This window comes from Nelumbo lutea, chromosome 1 (genome assembly GCF_056320005.1).
Source record: "Nelumbo lutea isolate HS-2025 chromosome 1, American lotus-T2T, whole genome shotgun sequence".
Taxonomy (NCBI): domain Eukaryota; kingdom Viridiplantae; phylum Streptophyta; class Magnoliopsida; order Proteales; family Nelumbonaceae; genus Nelumbo; species Nelumbo lutea.
Genome location: NC_142684.1, coordinates 213,258,872 through 213,276,747, shown reverse-complemented (window position 1 = coordinate 213,276,747; position 17,876 = coordinate 213,258,872). Strand labels below are relative to the sequence as shown.

The 17,876-nt window shown below is 35.4% G+C and overlaps 1 protein-coding gene and 1 long non-coding RNA gene across 2 annotated transcripts; one reads left to right on the top strand and one right to left on the bottom strand.

Annotated features, from left to right (window-relative positions):
* Positions 1–622: 622 nt before the first annotated feature.
* On the top strand, positions 623–1,015 carry LOC148880861 (uncharacterized). The gene has a single exon (XM_088977430.1). It carries the CDS (start codon positions 623–625, stop codon positions 1,013–1,015), a length of 393 nt encoding a protein of 130 aa, XP_088833556.1.
* Positions 1,016–11,496: 10,481 nt separating this feature from the next.
* LOC148880860 (uncharacterized) lies at positions 11,497–16,810 on the bottom strand. The gene is made up of 2 exons (XR_016104295.1): positions 16,516–16,810; positions 11,497–12,806 (listed from the first exon to the last, which is right to left on the bottom strand). It is a non-coding gene; the product is annotated as an uncharacterized LOC148880860 (long non-coding RNA).
* Between the last annotated feature and the right edge of the window lie 1,066 nt (positions 16,811–17,876).

Genomic DNA, 17,876 nt, shown 5'->3' with positions numbered 1-17,876 from the left:
GGTATCCAAATCATATACCAGTATTTTAATTATATTCAATCTCTTTTTATTTAGGGTTTATTTGGTTGCAATCAAAATCAGAATTAGAATCAAAGTCCTTCACAATTGGAATTGGAATTGGAATGTTCTATTTTTATAGTCTATTTAGTTCAGACAGGAATGAAAATGAGAATTAGAACCAGCAGGAAATAAGGGAGAGGGCAAAGAGAGGGAATGCCATTCCAGCAGGAATGAGAATGAAAATGGGATTCCAATTCCACCCAACCAAACAGTTGGAATCAGAATTATTATCACATATGTCATTTACATAGATAAATCTAGAAGTTGAGTTGTGTCGGTTAAACAACTGGAAGTTTGCCAGCTATACTTCTACAGCCATCTGTAATTCTACATGTCTGTTGTCTATTCTGTATAAATTCCCACTTGTATATTGAATAAATATAATGGTTGTTTTTCTCTTTATGGTATCAAAAGCGATGTCTGATCCCGTCTCTCTATTACTTGCATGGCGATTGAAACTGATCCCTCTTCCCCTTATTTTCTGCATCCATCGGATAATCCAGGAGAGGTGCTTATTTCAAGTCCTCTCACCGGTGAGAAGTACTTGACATGGCAATGAGCAATGCGCAACTCCCTACAAGCAAAGAACAAATATGCTTTCGTCGATGGTTCATTGCCAAGACTAGAGGATTCCGAGAAGGAGCAGGCTTGGGTGAAGTGTAATTCCATGGTGATCTCTTGGATCTTCAATTCTTTGGCAAGAGATCTCCATGAAAGTGTTGTTTACATCGAAACTGTGCAAGAATTTTGGAAGGATCTTGATGATCGCTTCTCTCAAAGCAATGCACCGTGCATATATCAACTAAAACGGGACATTGCTCTGTTACAGCAAGGTGAACAATCAGTTACAACCTACTTCACAAAGCTGAAGGGGCTCTGGGACGAACTCATAATTTTGTCATTAATACCTATGTGCATATGCAGTGCTGCGAAGGAATTTCTGTTGAATATGTGAACGAGAGCGACTTCATCAGTTCCTCATGGGACTAAATAAGAGCTTCAATAACATCCGCACTAACATTCTCAGTACATATCCGTTGCTTGGAATCAATAAAGCCTATAATTTGATCGTTTAAGAGGAACAACATCAATCTTTTGTTGGTGTGTGATTTGTTCACGCCACAGATGCAGGGCCTTGAAAGTCGTCACAAAATCAAATACAAAATCAGGGGAATCATCATGGAGGTCAAATCTCAAATGCCACTATTGCAAGAAAGGGGGACACACAAAGGATCGTTGTTATGAGCTTCATGGTTATCCTGTTAATTGGGAAAGGGGGCACATAATTCACGATCCAAGAAATCCGATGACACTCGAATTGCAGCACAGATGTCTGTTGAGACAGAAGAAATTAAGCAATGTCTTTCTGATAATAAATCTCTAGTCATTGGACTAACATATGAACAATATCAAATGCTGATCAACATTTGTGGACCCGAAAAGACCTCATCAACAAATCCTATGACTTCATCTAATTTTTCCAATATGATCATTGAATCTTCATCCCATGCATCATCCTGGATTCTAGATATAGGTGCATCAGATCATATGACACCATATCCTGATCATATGATTCCGTTGAAATCATCCCGTCCTGTAAAATTACCGGATGGTATAGTCTTACCAGTCACTCATCACGGATCAATATCCCTTACACCTTCGCTCACCATTGATAAAGTGTTGTGCATCCCACAATTTCAATGCAATCTTTTATCTGTGAGCAAATTAACCTCACAACTTCACTGTTGTGCTATATTTCTTCTAGAATTTTGCATATTGCAAGACCTAGTCTCGAACAAAGTGATTGGAGTAGGTAGAATGCATAATGGAATCTATCACTTGCACACTCCCAAATCCATGTCTTCTACAACCCCTCCATTGCCGACCACTGATGCTGATTCTTTAACTTCACCTACCATAAATAGCTACAACATTGTTGATTACCAGTTGTGGCATAGACGGTTAGGACATGCATCTTCCAACCGAATTACTTCATTGCTTGGCTGCTCCCCTGTTAAAGATCATTGTTGTGAAGCTTGTCATAGAGCAAAATTCACTCGGCTACCTTTTCATCTCAACACTTCTAGGGTTGTTGCACCTTTTGAATTACTACACTGTGATATTTGGGGTGGGTAACGAGCCCCATCCATTACTGGTGCTCATTTTTTCTTAACAATTGTAGATGACCATTCTCAATGCACCTAGGTGTATTTTATGAAAAATAAATCAGACTTTTTCTCTTTTGACTGGTTTTTGTGCTATGGTAAAAAATCAATTTGGAACCTCAGTTAAGGTCATCCATTCTGATAATGGGTCCGAGTTCAAATCTGGACCAATGATAGAGTTTTATATGACAAATGGAATTATTCATCAGCATTCATGTGTTGACACTCCTCAACAAAATGGAATAGTTCAGCAAAAACATCGGCATGTCCTGGAAGTGGCGTGGGCTCTTTGATTTCAAGCATTGTTGCCCTTGCAATTTTGGGGTGAGTGTGTCCTAACAACTGCTTATCTCATTAACTATACACCCACATCTACACTGAATGGACGCACACCTTATGAGACTATTTCACAAAACCCCTTCATATGATCATATTCGTGTTTTTTGATGCTTAAGCTTTGCTAGAGCTGCTCCAAAACTACATGATAAGTTTGCTGCAAGGGCACAAAGATGTATCTTTGTTGGTTATTCTTTTGCGCAAAAGGCTTACCGTTTATATGACCTTGACACTCATCAAATATTTGTCTCATGAGATGTCACATTCCATGAATCTACCTTTCCTTTCACTGCCACCACAAATCAGAACACTCAAGTCCAATTTCCAATTGTGTCATTACCTAGTGCTGATGATGGCCTACCTATAGTTGCTCACCCTCCATTTGAGCCAATCACCAATTCCAATATGGAATCCTCAATAGCACCAGCACTCCCTTCCAATCCTGCCCCTGTAATTAATCAACCTACTGAGCCTAGGCCAACGTGTGCTTGATGCACACCATCTCATCTTCAAGATTATGTTTGCTCTCTCCCTGCTTCCTTACTTTCTACCTTGTACAACTATATCTCATCTCACATTGAACCCTAGAACTACCATCAAGCTACCAAGGATCCTAAATGGCAACAAGCTATGGTAGATGAAATAGATGCTTTGGTATGGAACAATACATGGAGTATAGTGGATTTACCCCCAAGAAAGCATGCCATTAGCTCAAAATGGGTGTACAAAGTCAAATTTAAAGCAAATGGCTCTGTTGAATGATATAAAGCCTGCCTTGTAGCAAAGGGTTACAACCAAATTGAAGGGTTAGACTATCAGGACACCTATGCTCCTATAGCTAAATTGGTCACTGTACATGCTCTTATTACTATTGCCACAACAAAACATTGGTATTTGCATCAATCAGGTGTAAATAATGCCTTTTAGCATGGTGATTTGCATGAAGATGTTTATATGACTATTCCTCAAGGGTTCGAACAAGGTCAACCTAATAAGGTTTGCAAACTATATAAGTCAGTATAAGGGCTCAAACAAGCCTCCCAAATGCGGTTTGAGAAGTTCACTATCGCCTCAAAGCAGTATGGCTTTCAACAATCTCTTAATGATTATTCTCTCTTCACTCTTCATCGTGATGGGCATTTCACCGGTGTACTTGTGTATGTGGATGACCTCATTATCATTGGACTCTTCATCATGTATTGAAGATCTTAAGAACTATCTTCAATCATGCTTTCCTCTTAAAGATCCTGGTCCGTTGACTTACTTTCTGGGTATTGAAGTCATCACTACTCAATAGGGTGTTTTTCTTTGCCAAGAAAAATACATACTTGACATTCTTCAAGAAACTAGCATGCTAGAGTTCCGGTTTAGTCATATTCCACTAGAGCAATATAAACATTTCCATGATGACAACAGCCCATTACTTCCAGATCCAACTCAATGTCGATGCCTAGTTGGCCGCCTAGTGTATCTTACAGTCGCACGACCAGATTTATGCTATTCAGTGAACTTCCTAAGTCAGTTCATGCATCAACCACGACAAGAACACATGGATGCTGCCAGGAAAATTGTTTATTATCTTCGGGCCACTGCCAACTTAGGCCTTTTTTCTCATCTACTAATCACCTATGTCTCACTGGATACAGTGATTTAGACGAGGCAAGCTCTCCCATCACTTGACACTCCACCATAGGTTATGTTACTATGCTTGGTACATCCGCCATATCCTGGAAAACCAAGAAACATCATACAATCTCCCGTTCTTTAGCTGAGGCTGAATACTGAGCTATGACATCCACTACAGCTGAGTTGATATGGTTAAAGCGTATCTTACAAGAGCTTACATTTTCATTCAATCAGCCCATCGAACTTTGTTGTGACAGTTAATCTGCTCTACATATTGTGACCAATCTGGTATTTCATAAACGTACCAAACATATTGAATTACACTGTCATTTTGTCCGTGAGCAAATCATCAACAACACTATCCACACTTCCCATTTGTGAAGCACACAACTAAGGCTGCAACTTGGGCTGGGTTAGCTCGAACCCAATTGGGTTGGGTCGGGTTGGGTCGGGTTGATAATCGGGTTAGGGTTAGGGTTGAAATTTATGAACCCGACTTTACTTTGTGTTGGGTTAGGGTTGACCCCTTGGGCAACCTGGCCCAACCCGAACCCGACTCTATAGTATATTTTTGCTATAAATTTTCAATAGTTATTGGAAATTAAATTATCGTTATTTGTTAGAGATTAGACTATTAATTTAGCTAAAATTAGGAGTGTTCATTAGGCAATTCAGTTCGATAGGAGATTTTTGTCTAGGCAAATTGATCTGATCAAGTTAGGGAGTTGGTCACTGGAAACCGACCAACCATTAGTGAAAACTAACCATTGGTTAATTAATAAATGTTCAAATTTTTAATGTTTAGTGTAGTTTACACTAATCATTGTAATTTAATAAATTTCTATTAAATTTTTACAACAATTATTTATTCAGAAAAGATATTAATAATTGGCATAATTTTCTAATTTCTATAAAATCAATAATTATAGTTACAATTATCAAATTAGTCAGGGAAACTCTTTAACTAATAATCCACACTTTTTAAAATAAATAACAATTAAAAAATTAAGAAATTAATCTACAAAAAAATATTCTCCACAACTATTATATAATAGTCCATTATTATTATTGAACTAAATAATTATTAAAAAAGTTACTAAAATTAAATTAGGAAACTAATCTATTATTATTCAGAAATTGTTTCATATTTATTTAAATAACAATCCATTATTATTATTTTAATAAATAATTATGAAATAATTTAGGAAATTTATTAAATCTATCCATGGTGGTCTAGACCACTTGGTTGACTTCAACCACTCTTGGCTTTACATTAATTAACAACAAATTATTTACTTTTAATTAAAATTAATGTAATTTAATATAATTACATCACATTGATTAATAGTAATTAATTTAGGCTTAAAAAGTAAATAATTTACATTAATTTATTGTTATTGTAAATAACTAAGTTAGTATACGTTTTTTCTAATCAACAACAATTTCAATACATTTTGGAAATTATCATAAAATATTGTAATTCACTATTATTTAATTTATTAGTTAATTAGTTATAGAAAATTATTAAATTTGTAAGGATGAAAATTTTCCCTATAAAACTAGGGCCCTACCCTACGTCACCCCGAACGGGGTAACTTTTCTCGAATTTTTAATATGGATGGTAAAGAGAGAAAGTGGGAACAGAGAAAATATTTTTGCTCAAAATCAAGGATGGGGTTTGCATGCAATTCCCCAAACCCAATCATAAATTAGTAAAATATCAGTAGATTCAATATTGATTTTTAAAATATCTCTAAGTTTTCCTCATATTCTTATAATCCTAAGATTCCATAATTCCATTTATAAAATACTTCAGAATTGTCATAATCCAATTCCTAAAATATCCCCAAATTCCCATAATCCTATTTGTAAAAAATCCAAAAATTAGATTATTTCTAGGTGGTTGCCTCATGGTGGGGAAAATTTGGGGATTCCCCATCCTCGGCAGGGAATAGGTGCCTCGCTTCGAACCCGACCCACCACCGAGGACGGGGTGTGGATGGGGTAGAGCGTCTTGACTACAAGGGCGAGGGACAGGAAGGAGTGCCCATCTTGTACCCCGTTAGTATATATTAAAACAAGGAAATCTAGAATTCTTCTCATTTTCTTTGAATTTTTGAATTTTTTAATCCATGTCATTTTCGAAGCTACCAATTATAAACTCTACTTTCTCAAAAATAAATCTTCCAAATCTCTCTCTCTCTCTCTCTCTCTCTCTCTCTCTCTCTCTCTCTCGCTTGCTCGCTCGCTCGCTCTCTCCCAAACGTTCCAATAACCTTAATAATCTAATATCCTAAAATTTCTCCTAAACAACCTCCCTCATTATCCCCAACTTTCTCCAAAGTTATCTCTAATTTAGTAAATAATTTCTCTCCAAAGTTATCTCTAATTCTTACTTATCTTCTCCCCCACTTTTTACCTACATCTATCTAAAGAAAGTTTGAATTAAAAAAATTAAGAATTATTTAAATATTCTCACAAAATTATATAATAACTTTAAAATATTTGATAAAAAGACAAAAAATAATTATAATCGATTTAATAATATTCATATTATTAATAATTAAATATTTTTACAAAATTCATCACAAAATTATGTATATACAATATAAATTATGATTTTCTAGATTATTCAATCTAAATGTTATTCAAATGATAAACATCTAACATTAATTATGAAATATTATTTAAATATTTCAACAACTAAATATCTTAAATAACAAAATACTGAAATTAATATTCTAAATCAATTAATAATATATTTTAAATAGTTACTAAATAACTTTCAGTTATAATAAATAGATTAAGATTTTACATATTTAGTTAAATAACTAAATATTTTAAATAGCCAAATATTTAACATAACTAGATTTTAAATAGTAAAAATAACAAAAGTATGTATTAATAGAACTACAATTTTATGGATTATTAAATTCAACAATTAATTAATATTTTAAATTTTAAATAATATTATTTAAATATTTCAATATCTAAATATCTTAAATAACAAAATATTAAAATTAAAATTAAAATATTTACTGAATAAATTTTAATTATAATAAATAGAATAAGATTTTAAACATTTAGTTAAATAACTAAATATTTTTAAGTAACAATGTATTTAACATAACTGGATTTTAAATAGTTAAAATAACAAAATTATGTATTAATAGTACTATAATTTTATGGTTTATTAAATTCAACAAGTAATTAATATTTTAAATTTTAAATAATGATATTATTTCAATAAATAAATAATATTGTAAACAACTAATTTCATTTATACCAATTAATAATTCTATAAAATTAACTTTCAAAAAAATTGTTGTTTATTAATAATAATTTTAGAGACTTAATATTTATTTATTATATATTTATCTATACTGAAATTAATATTTATTGTATTTTAGTAATTATTTATTGCTTTTTGGGATAAATATATTTTCAATAATTATGTAGAGATCTATTTTTGTTTTGTTATTTAATAGAAAATTTCCAATAATTATTGGAGTATAAAGTTTAAACTACTATTATTTAGTTTTTTAAATTTAAGTTTTTGTGTCTTTTTCTATAAATTTTTAATAATTATTGGAGATTAAACTATGGCTCACAAGTTGGTTCGGTTCTGTTCTAGGTTGTTTGGCTAACCAAACCGACTTGGTCAGGTTGGGGGGTTGGTCACTCTGGTTATATCGGTTTTGGTCAACTTTTGGTTTGGTCGATTGGTTGAAAAGATTTAAACTTAAAAAATTAAATTTAAAAATTAAGTTTAAATTTTAAAAAAATTACAATGGTATTATTAAAATATTAAATTTATGATATAAACTATTTTAGCCTAAGGAATATTGGAATTTTTCCACTTTCTCGTATTAAAAAAATATATTTAAAATATAAAATATTAATATCGTCGTTCGATTTTAGTCAATTTACAAATGGCCAAAGCGAAACTGATCCAACCTAGTCAGGTTGGGAAATTATTAAACCAAAGCCGAATAGAAATACTAGAAAATGGGTTGGTCAATTTCATTAGTTTGAGTCAGAATGGCAATGGGACGGGGTGGGGACGAGGAGCCTCTTCCCATCCCCGTCGCATCCCCACTAACAGGGACAAAGTTATCCCCATCCCCATTCCATAGGGACCCCCACTCCCTATGGTTCTTTATAATGTCAACCATTATGTTTTTGTTTTTTATTTTATTTAAAAGATAAAAATAAAATAATTATAATTTATAATCCTATTAGAAAAGATTCAAACATATTCAACCATATTTTCAAAAAGGGCAAATTACAAAGACCCCCTATACTATGGGGTCTATGACAAAGACCCCCCTGTACTTTGTTTTGTGACAAAGACCCCCCTGTACTATGACTGTGAGACAAAGACCCCCTTCCATTAGCCTTCCGTCTAAAATGGCTGTTACAATATTTTTTAATCCCCATACTGCCCTTGTAATAACTATTTGGAGAAGAAAAACACTGTTCATCTTCCCCGACTTCACGATACACGAACAACAATGGCAGACCGGTGATAATCCCCGACTTCCCCAAATCTCATTTAACTTCCATGTCCCTCGGATTTCCTTTGCAAAAACCTCAGTTTCTAACTCTCCTAATGCAAAACTCAGGAGCTGTGATGTTTCTATAGGCTTCCATGGCCAGAATTCCAATCTGATACGCTTCTGTAAGTGGCTTAAATCAGAGCTTGAGCTCCAGGGAATAGCTTGTTTTGTTGCAGACAGCTAAATATCAAATACTCAGAGCCATGAGATTGCTGATAGAATTATTTGCTCAGCCACTTATGGTGTTGTGGTTGTCACGAGTTCAAGCTGTCTCAATCGTCTCAGCATTGAGGAGATCAGATTCTTCACCCAGAAGAACCTGGTCCCCTTGTTGTTTGATACAGACCCTATTGAGATAAAGAGTGGAAAGAAGTAATTGAAAGCTTGATAAAATCACATGAATTTAAGCTGGAGGGGAATGGAATTAATTGAATAAGTAGTATATAAAATATAAAATTAATTATTGTTATTTTGTATTGTAAAAAAACATTAAAAATAGTATATAAAATATAAATGATTATTAATTATTATATAAAATAATTGTATACTCTTACATGTTTCTATTGTTTATCTTTAACTTAAGAAATCCCATGTATCACACAGGTCCCTGCCAGTAATACATAAGGAAAGGTTTCTTGGTTTTTTTTGTAATTTTTGTTATATTCTATGTGTAAAATGGTAAATTAAATGGATAATATAAAAGATACTTTTGATTAAAAAACTTGTTTTATCAGCACATACAGTTTAAGTTACTATTTACTGTCATTTTTATTAAAGTTATATTATCAAAAATGGAGTTCAAAATTATTATTATCATAGTTCAAGTATAGTTAAGTCAAAATCTGATTATCTCGATTAATAACAAGGTTTCAAAACCAACCCGGAACTGGAACCGTTCTGAGTCTTCTGAGCACTAGTTTCCAGGTCAACGATTTGACCATCCGGTTCAAATGGGTGACCCTTTTCAACTTAAAAAATAAAAAACAGTTAAAATTGTTGAATGAATCAAACGGATTGATAATTTGACTATCCGGGTCAGCTAGCCAAATTAACGGCCGATTTTTGGCCAAAGACGAGGTTAAGGGTGAAACGAAACCAATTACGTAAACGGTTACTGGGCCAAATTGTCCGACCATTGTTTCGATACATAAGTCCATTTTATAGAACCAATTAATAATCGATTTTGGAATTGGTCCATCCGGTCTCAAATCCGACCTGACCTATTGACAGTTTCCATGTGTTGCTTATTTACCTACAAAAGAAAAAAGAAAATATACAGTGAACATGGTTTCAGCACACTCTAGCAATCGCCCAACAAAACGTGGACACGTTAGAGATCCAACCACAGAGAAGATCAGCAGATCCTAATCCTACCTCCATTATCACCCATGCCATCTAAAAGCGCAGCACAAGAGGCGAAATTAATGAAGTTATCTTCTGATTTTTCAAGGACAAATTAATTTGATGCACCCATTTTGGTATTAATTAAAATTATTGATTCTTCAAAATTATTTTCCTCTTTAAGTAAATAAGTAGTATAATAAATTCCCTGAAAATAAATATCACATTTAATGCTATTATTTAAAGCGTTTTTCCATCTCTAACATTCTTCTTTGGAAAGTGAACATCTGGTCTTTCCAGTAAGCCAACCACCTTTGAGACTTTTCCCTTGCATCACGCACGTTTCTGAAACTCAATCCTTTTCAGCCCTAAAGCCTATTTATACACACTACGTCTACAGTCACCAAATATTGAAAGCGATCAATTCAGCAGTTCAAGGAAAAACCACTGCACACAAGATGGGTGTTTGCAAACGAACACAGATTTGTTTAGAATTTGAAAGTCTAGTCAGGATTTGATTCTTTGAACGAATCTCATGGCAACTTCTTTTTTTTTTATTCTTTTTTAAAAAGGAGGAACCACTAAAAACATTACATTTACAGGATTTAAACTACTTAAATGAGGGGAGAGTCTATCAAAAGAGATAAAAGAGTTCGTTAGTCTAACTTTCCTGGCTAGATCATGCGTCTAAAACTGTAATACAGTATTTGTATTGTAAGAAGATAGATAGAGACCTGTTGCTGCTCTGTGTGTATTTGTGTTCCAAGATCCATTCACTATTATACAATTGAGAGATAAGCAGTTTAAAGACAGCCAGTGTGTCGTGTTTAGAGAGTCACCTTTCACATTTCCTTCTATATTGTTCACATTCAAAGGAAAATAAAGAGCGATGTGGTCGCTCGTTAGCATGTGGTCGGACACTGTTGTCCTACTGGGTTAGAGCAAAGTATTTCCCTTTTGACAAAGCCCCAAACGTTTTCAATACTGACTTGTATTTGAGGGAAGATTCTAAGTCATAAGGTTCTTTCAACAACCTTTTGAGCTTCCTCTTTAGGTTCAATGGAGATCTCGGAGTGTTCCCCAGTGACTTTTGCGAAATGAGCCAACTCTCATCGAGTTCTGTTAGTTGTTTCTCACTTGAAGCATTGGTCAAGGCAACATTTAATGAAGCCATCTGCTACTTACGAGAAGACTACAAGAAATAATGACTGACCGACCCACCCAGGTCGGACGATTGATGGGAATATGAGAAAGTGTCTGATTAGAAGTAAAAAACAAAACAGAGGAGAGAATGTGCAATGAGATATAAACAAACAGGAGAGAGAGAGAGAGAGAGAATGTACGATGAGATATAAACATGGCAAGCAGAGAGAAGAGAGAGATGAAGGAAAGAAAATGTTTCTTCAGCAAAGGTTGATTAACTATATTGCTGTTATGTATTCAATATATATATACATGGAGAGTTGTATTTGTACATGATTACTAGGAATTTGATTTATACAAGAATAGCTACCTGGCTTATCTAGAAATATAGTCCTATATTATCTAGGATTTACAACTTAAGTCTTATCTTTACAACAACGAGAGTCCCCTTGGACTGGTGCACTAACACGCCCCCTCAAACTTAGCGGCAAGGAAACGACGCTGAGTTTGCTACGTAATTCCATAAACTGAGTTCGAGGGAGCCCTTTGGTGAGGATGTTAGCCAACTGATCTACAGAATAAAGATGTCGAACTATCAATGCTCCACTGGTGACCCATTCCCTAATGAAGTGATAATCCACCTCCACGTGTTTTGTATGGGCATGATAAATTGGATTTGTGGCAAGATAGGTTGCTCAGATGTTATCGCACCAAAGCACGGGTGGGGAGGAAATAGGTATGTGCAATTCTTTTAGTAGAGACGAGAGCCAGCCGACTTCAGCTATAAGATCAATGGAGCACAGAATTCAACCTTTGTGCTGGAGTGAGCGATAGTGGCATGTTTATGAGCCCTCCAACTAATTAAATTTTTGCCAAGAAAAACAACCATTCCTCCAGTTGATTTTCTGTCATCTGGACAACTGGCCCAGTCAGCATCACAATACCCATGAACAGATAGGTCACCGGCGGAAGTGAAGGATAGACAATGATCAATTGATCCTTTTAAATAATGAATAATGTGTTTAACAAAACTCCAATGAACATCAATAGGCTGTTGAAGGAATTGACATGCTTTGTTCACATTGAGTGCAATATCTGGCCTAGTAATGGTGGCATACTATAGAGAGCCGACAATGCTACGATACTCAGAGGGATTTTCGAGAAGCTGCCCTTCATACTTGGAAGGGGAAGAATGTGCAGGAAGAGGTGTAGCAATTGGTTTTGAATCTGTAAGATGACACCTATGAAGAATGTCGAGTAAGTATTTACGCTGTGAGAGTTGCCATGCTGAGGAGGTGGAGTGAACCTCTATGCCAAGAAAATGATGGAGTGTCCCAAGATCTTTGATCGCAAAAGAGGACACAAGGTGATTTATGACTAATGAGAGAGTGTATTCATCATTTCTAGTGAGCAACAAGTCATCAACATAAACAAGCAGACATATAAGAATACCATCATCATTATAAATAAAGAGAGAAGAACCGGAGTTAGAGGCCACAAAATTGAACTTAACCAACTTGGAGCTTAGCTTAGAGAACCAAGCATGGGGTGCTTGTTTCAAACCATAGAGAGCCTTCTGCAGTAAACAAACATAAAAGGGGCATTACAAATCCTAAAAACCTTGAGGTTGGTGCATATAAACAGTTTCATGTAAATCACCATGTAAGAAAGCATTACTAACATCAAATTGCCGAATCCGCCACCCCCTATTTAGAGCAATTCCAATAATAGTTCTAATAGTGGCCGATTTTACAACCGGGCTGAAGGTATCCACGACATCAATGTCGGGTTGTTGAGAGAACCCCTAAGCGACCAACCTCGCTTAACGGTGCCATCAGAGTTTTGCTTAATTCGAAAAACCCACTTGGAGCCGATAACATTCATGTGGGACTTGTAGGGTACAAAAGTCAAAGTACCGTTTGCCATGAGGGCATCAAACTCCTCACACATAGCTCTGCACCACTAAACCTGTTTATTTTCTTGAGAAAAAGAGGTTGATCCAATAGACAATGTAGAATAATGTGCTAGTAATGCCTCTGATAACGGACGTCGTGTAGATGCACGGACTGAGATCTCATAGTTATAGAATGAAGCTGAATTGGTGGAGGTGCCGATTGGGCATCTCTCATGACGGAATCCATCGATGTCATCCTAGGCTCAGGGGAGGGAGTGGGTGAGTTTGGAGAAGGAAGGTTGTCTAGCAATGGTTTTGGTGAAGGAGAAACTGGGGGAGAAGGATTGGGTGCAGGGTGGAAGATAGAGGGAGCAGAAATGTAAGTGCCTTGGAAAATAGGAGGAGATGAAGAAAGTGCACTGATAGCAAACAGGAATACTATTTCATGAAAAACAACATCCCGACTAATGAAAACACGGCCCGTGAGTGGATTTAAACAATGATAGCCTTTATGAGCTTGGTTGTATCCAATAAAGATATGAAGAGAGGACAAGTGTAGTTACGTGATTGATGAGAAAAGCAGTCGTTTGGATGGCCTCATCCCAGTATGACAAAGGCATAGATGAACGAGAAAGTAAGGCCAATGTGGTTTTAGTAAGATGTCTATGTTTGCGTTCCGGAGCACAGTTCTAGGCATGAGCACGAAATCCCCCCCCCCCCCCCACACACAAGTTTACATAGCATCAGATTTGTGAGATATAGAAAACACCCAAGAATATTTACTATAATCATTAAAACCATTATGTGAAGCTACACGCGGCAGGACCCCAAATATCAGAATAAACTAATTCTAGGGGAGATGATAAACGATGATGAACACTAGCGTATGGTAGGCGATGACTTTTTGAAATAAGACAATGATGATAAATAGAAGAAGTTGCAACCGAAAAACAACAGGAGATGTTGTGTATGGTGAAAAAAGTTCATGGAGACCATTCTTATTGAGACCACGCATGAGGAGGCTCCCGAGGATTGATCCTTCACCAAGAAAAAGGAAGGGTAAAATTCAAAATAGCAGTTATTGTCTTTAGAAAACTTACTGACTGATAATAGAAGGTTTTTGGTAATATTAGGGACATGGAGAATATTGGTAAGATTAAAGAGCCTATTATTGATAGAGAAATAGCCAAACATGTACCATTAACAATACGAATCTTATCAGCCCCAATATATTCAAATCTTCTCTATAGGTTGTTCAGATTGGTTGTGACATGTTGAAAGGCTCTGGAGTTCTGAAAGTTGCCCCTTCCACGACCCCTATTACTTTGAGGGAAGGAGGGTTGTTGTTGATTGGGATCTGTGGAGGGAGTAAAACTAAATGGAGGTCGAGAGGCAGATTGTTTACTTGTAGTATTGGCAAAAGAGTCACCAAGAAGAGAAGAATTATGTTGCGAGAGCCAAGCTTCATGATTTAACAGTTATCCAAGGAGATCAAATAAAGTCAGAGAAAAGAAATCAGATTTAGTTGTTACCGAGGTAATAAGTGGATCATAATCAGGCTCGAGTCCACTAAGAGTGCTAAGAAGAAGATCCCGGTTGTGGACAGGTTCAGACGTGGCAGCCAACTGCTTTGCTATGTTCTTTATCTTCTATATATATTCAATAATGGAGGAAGATCCTTTCTTAATGTTCATGAGTTTCATGCATAGTTGGAGAAGTTGAGCTGGTGAGGGGGATGCGAAGGCTTCTTCTAATGCCTTCCAGACATCCTTTGATGTTCTGAGGCCGATGATTTGATTGATGATGCTTTCAGTGAGTAAGGAGATAATCCAGCTCATGATAAGTTGATCAAGTTTGATCCAAATGAAGTATTCAGGATTTGGAGTTTGTTGCCCTCCAAAGAATACCGTCTGTAGAGGACATGGGAGTGTTCCATTTATAATTCCTTCAATTTCATGGATTTTGAAAACTGGTACAAACTGAGCCCTCCAAGCAACGTAATTTTCCCCAGTGAGTTTTATGGGTAGAAAGTGGGCGATGTTTGAAATTTTGATAGAAGATGAGAGGCTGGTTAACATATTAGGAGAGATGGTTGTCGATGGAATGTTGGTTGAGGAGCTTTTTGTCGCCATTGGCTCTGATACCATGTATGATTAGAAGTAAACAACAAAACAGAGGAGAGAGAGTGTGCAATGAGATATAGATAAACAGAAGAGAGAGAGAGAGAGAGAGAATGTGCGATGAGATATAAACAAGGCAAATAGAGAGACGAAGGAAAGAGAATGTTTCTTCAGCAAAGGTTGATTGATTGTATTGTATTATTGTTATATATTGAGAGTTATATTTGTACATGATTACTAGGAGTTTGATTGTATTGTTGTTATGTATTCGAATATATATATTTGTCTTATTTATATATCCACTGAGAGTTGTATTTTTACATGATTACTAGGAGTTTGATTTATACAAGAATAGCTACCAATTCTGGCTTTTCTAGAAATACAGTCCTATCTTATCTGAGATTTACAACTTAAGTCTTATCTTCACAACAACGAGGGTCCTCTTGGACTGGTGCACTAACAGGAAAGCCACTGCCTTCCACTAACAGCAGAGTAACTGTGAGGAAGAAGTTATAGAAACGGAGGAAAACGCACGCACATAGGCGGAGGAAGTTACAGAGACGATTTTTTTTGTCTCATGGCAACTTGATTATCAACTCTTCTACCATGTTTGATACTAAACCAGACACTCCTCCCATGGTGATAATTGCACAAAGCGTAAATGAAAGTTTTAGGTCCATTGTTACAAGTCTTTAATTTCTTTTCCTTCAAAAGTTTGCCAGAAATAGGAAGAGCCCAGTGAAAAGTACTTTAACTACAGAAACCAAAAGAAACAAAATGTACAAACAGAAAGTATACAAGATTTAACATGGTTGGACATTTTGTGCCTATATAAGATTCCTGCAATTTTTGTAAGAAACTAGGAGTAGCTTCAAGAGGTGATAAAATAAAAATATAAATAAACAAAAAAAGAAAATAACTGAACTGAGACGGTTTTGTTACATGTATAGAAAACTATCAACAGCATTCGTATTTGTTGGAAATTGAAGGGACATAGAGCGTTAAGGATAGATCAAAAAGAGTATAGGTGAAAATAATAAAAAAATATCTAAATGCCAATTTAATAGATATAGCATCAAACAAAGCAAAAATAACAGAACAACATTCATATATATAGCCAAATATAATTGGGATAAGACTTGGATGAATTCATATATATAACGAAATATAATTGGGATAAGGATTTGATGATGATGACCATGATTCACAAAATTCACTTTTCTCAATCACCATGATTTTTGCTTTTAATTTATCCTGTTAATATACAATACCTTTCATCAACAAATTTTCCATATAAAAGTTTTGACCCATGGGCATAACACATCAAATTTCCAAGAATACTCCACTAATCCCTAAAACGTACGGAGACCTACACTCTTTAATTCTTCACCAAGAGTTCTCATGTATGAGATTGCTTAGATATATAAACTTTGAAGCATTACTCCAACAAGAGTTCTGCACCAGTAGTCTTTGGCCTAAAGACCCAAAATTTTTAAATGGTGGAAATTCAAGCCTTTAATAACTAAATATGTAAATTTCTTCTAAAACATATACTCCAACAAACCCCTTTGAATAGAATCTCTTAATTCCAAGTGCATTCCTTTTATACTAGCGGAGGGGCTCTGCTTTGCGGGGGCTGGAATGAAACCGTCGATCTGTTGATCCATTGATTCGGTCCTTAGCTAAAAATTGTTGAATTGGTCAATGATTCATTGATCTAAATAATTGAATCATTGACATGTTGACATATTCAATGGTTTTTGGCTATTTTTTATTTTTTTAATCAATCATTCAAGCAACCGATTCCACTTTATCCTAATCTTTGTTCGTAGCCAAAAAATCGTTGAATCGGTCAATGACCCATTGACTCGAGTAGTCGAACCATTGACCCCTTCAATGGCTTTTGGTTGTTTTTTTTAATTTTTATTATGAGAACGGGCCATCTATTCAAACTAAGCAATCGAACCATTGACCCAAAAACCAGTGGCCAGAACGGTTTCATTTTCAGTTTGTATAAGTCACACACTCCAATGACATAACACATGTTAATGCTTTATCGACCTCACACACTCAATATTTTGCATGGAATTTTTGTTGTCAAAATGGATCGTCTGTTTTTTTTTTTAATTGGAAATTGTCCAGGCAACCAGTTCCGTTTTACCCCAATTCTAGTCCCTGGCCAAAAACCATTGAATCGGTCAATGACCCATTGACTTGAATGGTCAAACCATCAACCCATTAACCCGTTCAATCGTTTTTGTTGTTTTTTATTTTTTTAATTTTTGTTATCAGAACAGGTCATCCGTTTGAACCATTTGGTTGATTCATCAACCTGAAAATCGGTGGCCAAAACAGCTCCATTTTTGGGTCGTATGAGTCACATGCTTGAATGACATAGCAAGTGTGATACTGCTCAATGGACTTTACACACTCAATTTTTTGCTTGTAATCTTTGTTGTCAGAACGGACTGTCCATTCGAATCGGACGATCGAACCACTGACCTGAAAACCGGTGGCCAAAACGGTTATGTAAATTTTTGCTTATAATTTTTTGTTGTTAGAATGGGCCATTCGTTCGAATCGAATGACTGATCCGTCGATCCAAATACCGGTGGCCATAATGGTTCCATTT